This window comes from Astyanax mexicanus, chromosome 12 (assembly GCF_023375975.1).
Source record: "Astyanax mexicanus isolate ESR-SI-001 chromosome 12, AstMex3_surface, whole genome shotgun sequence".
In the NCBI taxonomy this organism is placed as follows: Eukaryota; Metazoa; Chordata; class Actinopteri; order Characiformes; family Acestrorhamphidae; genus Astyanax; species Astyanax mexicanus.
Genome location: NC_064419.1, coordinates 27,840,354 through 27,849,826, shown reverse-complemented (window position 1 = coordinate 27,849,826; position 9,473 = coordinate 27,840,354). Strand labels below are relative to the sequence as shown.

The window sequence follows — 9,473 nt, the reverse complement described above, 5'->3', positions numbered from 1 at the left end:
ACATCTGAAACACTGAAGTGCCTTTATATAGGTGGTCCCTTCTCATTTTAAACAATGTCTAGGCATAGGGAAAAGTACCCTGCCAATGTAAACAAACACTCTGTCTGCGAAGTAATAAAAAGTTATTTCAGACACTCATTTAATACCACTGCTGAGCTACAATACTTAGGCACTAGCTGAAAGCCAGCTTCCTCAAGGGCAGAGGGTTGCTAAGGGAGCTGGTGGGTGGGTGGGTGGGTGTTGGGGGGAGGCAGTCGTGTTGCGTGCTTTAATTGCAACATGGTAAACAGTTAACGCGTGTGATTGTTTTGAGGCAGTGAATCGAAAGCAGCGAGTCCCTCTTAATTAGCTAGGCGGCAGATTAGGCTTTATTAAATTCAAACACAGGATCAGAGCAAAGTTCAGCCTCCCCAGTGCAAAAGCAGCCGCAGATAGCGCACTCGAACACACACGCGCACGCACACACACACACACATACATTCTCTTATACACACTCAAACACATTCGCATGTGCATGCACGCACGCACACGCACACTCCACGCTCACATTTTAATTGCTTCAGTAATGGTCCGAGCTCAAGCCGTATTCTTTTCCAGTCCTTTGGGTAATCAGTTTTGCACCGGTGACAGCCAAGCTAATCACTACACAAAAACAGCAGCAGTAAACAATAATAAGCTATATATCTGTGTTTTGTTTTTGTTGTTTTTTTTTGTTTATTCGCGATACAGTTTTGGGTGTTTAAGCATTTATTGAAATTATGTCTTAAATAAACGTCACATTTCGACCGTATGATTGGACCTTAACCATAATGCATCATTATAAAAAAAAGTATTTACAACTCTGCACCCCGAAAACAATGTCCAAAGCCCGTTAACCTGAAAATACCTTGCTGCGATTTCGCTGGCTATGGAAACCACACCCTGAAAGTTTTAATAAAAGAATCATGAGCATAAAAAAAGAGAGCACAAGCACTGAAGTACCATCTATAGATTTTAAGAAGAAGATGATGTCATCGGTTATACTTGTTATAAAAGTTCCTTAAATCGATGCGGAGACAAGCACATCCTGCGACCGGTGAGGTGTCGGTTCCATGTAAGTGCCAAAATATATGTTTGAGAAAAAGTTCAGAGAAGAAGTCTTTACAGTCTATATGAAGTCCCACAGAGTTCATTAGACCTAACCCTGGCCACAGACAGTCTTGCATATGGTCTGGAATTCTGCACTTCCTCAAACCAACAGTCTGTTCAGAGTGTAAGAAAGGATGCAAGATCTTCTTTGTAGTGGAGAAACCTTTTGACCTTTTGAAAACAGAAGTGCAGCAGTAGAAGATCATGTACAGGAGATTTGTTGATGACTGCTCCTAAGGCTGGAGATCCTCAGGAGGAAAACAGGGAGGAGGATAGTGGGAGGGAAAGCAGGAGAGGCTTTCAGCAAACCTGCCAAAGCAAAGGGATAGAGAAGAAACAATTAGAACATCACGTTTATTCACCAGTGATATGACTAGTAAAGGCCATTATAATAGCAAACACTAAATACAATCACATGCATAAGGTTGTGTTCGAAGGTTGTGACTGCTTCTGAATCTGAATAATGACATAGAAAATTTCATGGGACAGGAACTAGCATGGTGTCCAAGGACTTTTTGCACATAATGTGCATGTGATTACTGCCAGTCACTTGTCTGTTCACATGGACAGTCACTCTAGCCAGACACCAACAATCACAATCATTACTACACACTGGGCTGTCCACTGTGGATGGTAATTCCTTTTAATTCCTTTCAATTCCCAGTAAATGTATGACACTGTGGATCAAGGACTGTTAAATATACCCCACACAACTTCAGAAATGGAATATCTTATTCATCCGGCACACTCTATCTGGACTCACTTTAACTATAAATAATTTGTTTTGCCATGGCATTAAGCACACTTGAACCTTAATCACAAGATAACAAAGGTGTGGGCATTCCTGAACCACAGTCGTGATGCAACACTTCAAATTTCATAATTAATTTATATAATGCTATCCAACTAATTTTGACGTGTATATAAACCACCATTTATAGAAATAAAATTGCTTTTCACTTTTTTTAGATGGATACCTGTTGATTTATTATATAAATATGTAGAAAGCAAAAAACTCAACTGGCATTTTTCTGCAAAGGTATGAGCACCATAACCCTTGTATTTGCACAGAAATGTATAATTTAATCCTCTGATATTAAATGTAAACATTTTTTTTTAATATTTGACATATCTAGCTGGCAATTCTTTACATTTTGTCATAATTTTATGAATGGACCAATAATGTTCTAAAAGTACTTGAAATAAAATCTTTTTAGGCTTATTACCAGTCATTTTTTCATTAAAGTTGAAATAAAACAATAAAAAAATAAAATAAAAAAACTATACACTACAAACACTACGAAAATAAGAAACATTTTAACACTAATGCATGACCTCATAATGCACTAACAATCATACACTGCTTATAGCAACACAACAAAAAGGGTAAACTGAAATATGCAGTGTGGTGCAGTGGTGTACTCACTTTTTGGTCAGGCAGCACAGGGTTGCCCTGCAGGTGGGAGCTGAGCAGGGCGGACCCCGGCCGATCGTGCTCACAGAAGATGGTTCCGTTAATGTAGTGGAATCGGTCGCCGGGGACGAGGCGGTTTCGGCACGTCGCACAGGAGAAACACTGGAGCAGGAAGAGAGGGTGGGTAGGTGAGTGTAAGGGGAGGGAATCAGCAGTTCTGATGTTTTGACAGTCTTGATTGTAATAGGAGCACTTTACTGTAAATGCTAATTAACAAAATGCTTATGGGGGCATGGAGCTACAGATTACAGTGTTGGCTGTTTTGACTCGGCACAGTATAATGTATTTCTAGAGACTGCATTCTAATGTTTATACTGTAATAGATATGCTGGAAACATTCATCTGTGGTCTGTTATCAGATTTTGGGAGGGGTTTTGAAATATGAACCATTTAATAGTAAAACCACAGGATGTCCTGTATTGTGCCTTGTTCAAAAGAACTCAACTCTGTTTGAGTGGGGGCAGCAGCAGTCCCTAAGATTTATTATTTTTTTAAACTAAAAGTAGTAGTGGTAGTAGTTACAGTATTCTAATTAAATGTGTCAGTGTCCTGGCACAGTCCCTGAAATGTCTAATATATTCAATGTAAAAATAGAGATGTCTGATAGTTTGGTTAATTGCACTGAACATTTGGCAGTATTTCATAAATTAACAAAAAATCCCACAACAATGTATTAAAAATATATGTTCACAATTTATTTATATTAACCTGCATTAAAAGTACTGTTCCACATATTCTTACCAGTGAGATCTCCAAATCCCCAAATAACCTAAACACTCACAGACTGTAGCTTTAAAGCTTTATGTAAGATTGAGAAATTCAGTTTTTAATCATAGAGGCAATTTTAAAACATAATACTCTTCATTTCTGTTGTTATTCTATAGTTGTTACAGTTTAGAGTTTCTTCACCATTTTTTTCTGATATTGATCAAAATATATTTGCACAATGTTTGTGCTGGAGCTACAAGGCTAGTGTAGCTCAAAGTGCTAAACATCTATGTGACCCAAAATCTTTCTGACAGTTGTAGAACCTGTATGACATCTAGGCCTGTGCTGGGAACCAAACCTCCTTATTTTAATAACCACAGTACAGTTCAACGGTAAAGCTCTAATGCACATGCTATCAGTGTGTGCACCCCCATGTCCCCATGTCATAGTTAGGGAGCGTCTAAAAATTACCCAGAGTATGCATAGCTGCTACCACCACCAATAATAATAATAATAATAATAATAATAATAATAATAATAATAATAATATTAATAATAATAATAATAATAATAATAATAATAATAATAAACACTTTACATTTTAAAAGCTACCTTACTCTAGTAATACCTTTATTTTTCCTTTAAATCACTTTTAGACTGTCCCTAAACATATTTTAATTCAAAAATGTAAAAAAAATGATAGTAAAAATAGCAAATCATTTCCGTCTGGTCATTTTTAGATGCTTCCAGACTCTAAAACCCTGCACTGCTATGGTTTTGTAACTTAGTACCTGCCAACAGACAGACGGGCCTAATTCTGTCACTATAAAAAAACTTTAAAATAAAACAAACACGTCTACTACTTCATTTGAGCTAAAAGAAAAACGGTGTAAATTATACTCATTCCCATCCTATTAATTTAAGGTTAGCAGGCCTCGTGCTTTGGGATTGATGAAAAAGTTTTCTGTAGAAAAGATGAAAAAGATTAGCTGCTAACCTTGAGGTGGTAGACGTTGCCTTGTGCTCTCATCACCATCTCACTGGCAGGAATGGACTGACCACATGCACTGCATGCACCTGTATGCCCAAACAACCTGAAACACACACACACATATATATACACACACACACAATACATGGGTTATCTGAAGTGCCTGTCACTGTGCCTAGGGACTCTATTTTTGCACCACCAAGATAGTTTACATATAATGAGCACATCATTAGACGTGCTAGCCTTATAGTATCAACACTTAGCATATCACGAGTTCATTTATCTGAAATGCTTTGAAGCTGCAGTTCTGTCTTCTGCGCAGGCATTTGAGTCGACATCAGAAGACACCACAGTTTGTGGTGAAACGCACCCGGCACATGGAAATGAGTCTGATGCAAATCGAAGTAAGAACAGCGTGTCAATCAGCACAGACTTGCATGCTACAGACAACTTCAGTCGGGTTATTTGCATTGTAAATCAGAAGCCCTTTACCGAGCTTGCGTGTGTCCCTTGTTCTTGTATTAACTCTATATATACACTTTAAGTTGCACCCATTGCTGATACAGATGTGCAAATGCGTGCACCCACACAGCTTGTCTAATCCCTTTCGAGAAGAACTGCAAATAGAATAGGACTCTCTGGAACAGATAAACACAGACCTATTGGCACCATATCTAATGCCAGGCATGGGCTAGACGGGTATAAAGACCTCCCCCCAGCACTGAGCTGTTCTGGAAGAATGGTGCTCCATCCCATATTTTATAGATGAGTGAGGGATGAGGCTGTGTAGTAATCATCCAACATTTTAACTAAAGCTCTGGTCACTGAAATGCTTAAAATTCTTTTAAAAAATGAGACCTTTACTCTGCTTCCTTGATTTGGGAAGAAATAATGAATGAGCAGGTGTCCCAATACTTTTGTCCATATAATGTACATATAATACACAGATATTAAAAATACCAACATTTTTAATTCATACAAAATGTGGAGGTTTTATATCTCTCTGTTAATTAAAACATTCCAAAATCTCTCCTTATTATAATCAGATCAACGCCTGGTTTGGTAAATCAGTACTTAGTGATCCACCCTCTGGCTGGGATCATCCAGAAAAAATCTGCAACCAAGCATTGTTCTTAAAATTAGCTCACAAGATCTCTTGCTCACTTTCTTCAAAATGAGAATGTTTACCATATTTATGTTTACCTGCATCTGTTTTAAAGTAATATGGAGTTTTAACTATTAAAAAAACATATTGATCAGTTAAATGTTTTCACATAAATGTCATTAGGTGTCTTAGGTTGGTTTCTTTCAAGGTACAAGGTAAGAGAAGTTAAAAATAATAAAAGCTTAAATACATCCTGCTACCACAGTGCTAACACACTGCATGCCTTAAACCAGCTTTGCTCTGGGGAGTTATTCTTAAAAGCAATCGTAAATAGACTTTCTTATATGGTAGTTTTTTAATAAAACTGAAAACAGACAAAAGTCTAAACAAATATGAGGCATCAGGATAGCAGCTGGTAGAATTTCTACCTGTGCAAAATAAAGGTGTCCAATCTTTTACCAGCACGAAACTAAAGACGCAAACTATAGTTATCCTGCAGGCATGAGCTAAAAGACTACAATGAAATGTGTGAATATGAATTATTTTTTGTTGCCTGAACTGCTGCTTCAAATTGAAATGGCACAACACAACAACCTGTTTTACATAGTGTGTAAACTAAGCCCCAGTGTCTGACCTGATGTAGTCGGCTCTGCAGAGGATCATGCCCCCTTTGCTGTAGCAGGTGGTGCCAATCTCGCCCAGCTGGGCCTGGCAGCACGAGCACTTCAGGCAGCGTGTGTGCCAGTAGCGCTCCATGGAAAAGAGCAGGAAGCGGTCGGAGATTCGCCCTCCGCAGCCCGCACACGCCCGAGACTGGCACACACCTCCCGGGACCTGGCTGTTCACCATACCTGCAGGTGATACACAGGCAACTGTAAACCCAGCATGTACAAGGACAAATAGAAGTAGTAAATAATAAAGGTGTCATACGGTTAATCTCATGCAAAAATATAGTATCCCCACAGTTTTTCACTTTTTGACACACTGTAAGTCATGAGATCTTTATAATGTGTCCAAATTTGATGAATGGACTAATCAAAATGTTCCAAAATTGCTTAGCAAAGAAGTTTTTTTTCCCTTTATGTTATGCATTTTGACATAACAGTGACAACACACTCATATAACATATATAAAGTATAAAATGTATTGTAATATATACAGTGCTTCAACAGATATCCAACCTTCTTGTATGCTTCATGGATTTCTAGTCTTGGCTTCTTTACCATTTTAACAACTGTGAAACTAAACTGCATATAAAATGCCAATTTTCATACCAAAGGTTGGAGCAGTCTTCATAGCTGGTGAAACCAGGTCTTACAAAGGGCTTTTTTCATGAGCTGATTAGCTGGACCAGCTGTGTTTGAGCATACAAAAACACCAAAATATGCAGGACCAACACTATAAAACACTGTGTTGCTTTAAAGCAAACTATGAGGCCTTCAACCTTGGAAAATAATGCATTTTATAAGCAGTGGCCTTCAATGACAGTGTACTGTATGCAGCTGAACTGCTAAAATGAAAAAGATGGGTGGTCATTTTACACTTCTAAGTCTATGATGTTGCTGCAGTTTGTTTTACATCAATCATTCGCTCTTCACAGAGTATATCCTTTATTACCAGTTGGTCCATTCGTCATGACATTTGGGCACAATATAATAAAAAAAATAACAAAATGGGAATGCTGGACTGATCCAGACATCCAATATTTTATTTTACGATATACTGATATTGATAATTGCACTGGGATAGCACTGCAATTAGATAAAAAACAAATAAAACGTCACGTAGAAACATTGTGTAACTAATTTATACATTCAATAGACTCCAATAAATGAAGATATTATCATACAGCCCCAGGCTTTGTTCTTGTAAGAATAATATAACTGACAGATCTTAAATTTTAAAAAGGGAAAATTGGGCCACCTTGAGGACTTCCAGATCAAGATCTGTCCCTAATGCTAGTGACTTGCATATACAAAGACATAGTTGCCTAATAGGCAGTGTTGAAAAAGAGTTGATTATGTTGATTCCTCTATAGGCAAATAAACTAGCTTTTTGCTCATGGTACGGTATAGTACAGTACAGGCAGATAAACAGTAAAAGGACAATGCATATATGTTGCAGACAAAAGCTCCTACAAACTCTTACAAGTCAGTAATGTCAAAGAGAGGCTTGAGGAACATCTTTTTTCAGCTTATTTCCACTTTATTTTTTTTACTATCATTACATAAGAAACACAACTGCCAAAATAATCTGGTAAAGAACCTTATATTGCAACAAAATTTAATGATGAAGGGACCCAGAATAATGCTCCAAAATTACATGAATTATGAAATTAATTATTTTTTCATTCTCTTGTAAATATACACATTTTTAAGATGTTGACTATTTCAATATAAGTTAGCATTTTACTAATGTTGTCCTCATTTTGACAAAATTACTAAAAGGAAATTACAAATATAATAAATATACTAATTTTTAAGTTTGCACAAGCTGTTTTCCTCTGCTAATACACACAAAAACAGGGTGGCATAAAGTTATCCAAAAGCAGTGTGTAAGACTGGTGGAGGAGAACATGCCAAGATGCATGAAAACTGTGATTAAATATTAAATATTGATTTTTGAACTCCTAAAACTTTATAAATATGCATTTGTTTTCTTTGCAATATTTGAGGTCTGAAAGCTCTGCATCTTTTTGTTATTTTAGCCATTTCTCATTTTCTGCAAATTTTTATTTGGAATTTGGATAAGTTATCTGTAGTTTATAGAATAAAATAACAATGTTCATTTTACTCAAACATATACCTATAAACCAAATATATACCTAAAATCAGAGAAACTGATTTAGAAACTGAAGTAGTTTCTTAATTTTTCCAGAGCTGTATTTTAATACTAACGTTACAGTAAATCAGCTGAAGAAGCAGCATCTCAAGAGTTGGTTTAACGCTTTACTTTACACTTCAGTTCAAACTCTCATAACGAGCTGAGGAAGAAAACAGCAGAGTAAAGCCTCTTACCTTCAAGTTGAGCAATTTTGAATACCAGGTTCTTTCAGCTGACGTTAGTCTGAAGTGGAAGCACCAGAGAACTCTTCTTTCTTTCTTTGTTTCTTTCCTTCTTTCCCCTCAGAAATGTATCGACGCCCACCGCAGGAACCACTCACAGTAACTCTGCTGTGACTCAGTGTACAGAAAACCGCGGGCTGAACTGAGCTTTAGTTCAGTTTAATAAACTATACACATCATTTAACAACATGGCGAAAGCCCGCTCTCCTCGAGAACTCCTTAAATCAGTGTATATAAGCCGAGTTTTATCGCTAAACCATTAACTGAAACATTTGTTTTGATCCAGGCTGAACAGCAGCAGCGCTGATCCGGGCGCAGGGTGTTTTATAGCAGTTCAGTGACGCAGCGGAGTTGTAGTCCCCGTAGCCAATGAAATCCGGCGGGGGCGTGGCCTAGGACAAACGGCTCATTCTTGTATGAAATATGAATAATTCATAAATCGTGTTCACTTCAGTCAGTGTAACATTTATCTGTTTAATTTTCTGACAGTATCAAGCTTTATTCGAAAACAGAAAACTGGGTATAAAACTTCATAATTGAGTATAGTGAAGATGAAATGGTTTTCCATTCAATTTTTAAATTATTTACTTTTTCAATTCAGCCTTTTGCAAAAAGAATTTCAAGAATGAAAGTTTTATTTTCTCTTGATTTTAAGATTTGTCCATTTTTGTCTCGTCTAACAGTCAGTGTAACATTTACAATAGTTGTATTTTCTGACTGTATCAATCTATATTCAAAATGAAGAAGAAATGGGTTTATCATTCAATTTTTGAATTCGAGTTTTTTTATTTCAGCCTTTTGCAAACAAAATTTCAAGAATAAAAAAAATTTAATCTTTTCTCTTTTCTCGATTATGAGATTAGTCTATTTTTGTATCTTTTAACACAAAATTGTTGGTTTAATCCAACTTGCAAAATGCAAACATTTAAAAATCAGAAAATAAAAATATATTTTTTCAAACTTAAACTGGAAAAATTGATAGAAACTTATTTATTGTATACT

The 9,473-nt window shown here is 36.6% G+C and overlaps 1 protein-coding gene across 1 annotated transcript; it reads right to left on the bottom strand.

Annotated features, from left to right (window-relative positions):
- Window positions 1-689: 689 nt before the first annotated feature.
- On the bottom strand, window positions 690-8,776 carry si:dkey-90l8.3 (LIM domain transcription factor LMO4-B). The gene is made up of 5 exons (XM_007231492.4): window positions 8,424-8,776; window positions 6,041-6,257; window positions 4,308-4,404; window positions 2,555-2,704; window positions 690-1,437 (listed from the first exon to the last, which is right to left on the bottom strand). Exons 2-5 carry the CDS (start codon window positions 6,253-6,255, stop codon window positions 1,429-1,431), a joined length of 471 nt encoding a protein of 156 aa, XP_007231554.1. The 5' UTR covers window positions 6,256-6,257; window positions 8,424-8,776; the 3' UTR covers window positions 690-1,428.
- Window positions 8,777-9,473: the final 697 nt, after the last annotated feature.

Coding starts and splice junctions, on each gene's coding strand:
- si:dkey-90l8.3 (XM_007231492.4), bottom strand. CDS start 6,255: ATGGTGAACAGCCAGGTCCCGGGAGGTGTGTGCCAGTCTCGGGCGTGT. Junction 4,405..6,040: donor TGCAGAGCCGACTACATCAG/GTCAGACACTGG, acceptor TGTGTGTTTCAG/GTTGTTTGGGCATACAGGTG. Junction 2,705..4,307: donor GCAACGTCTACCACCTCAAG/GTTAGCAGCTAA, acceptor TTCCTGCTCCAG/TGTTTCTCCTGTGCGACGTG.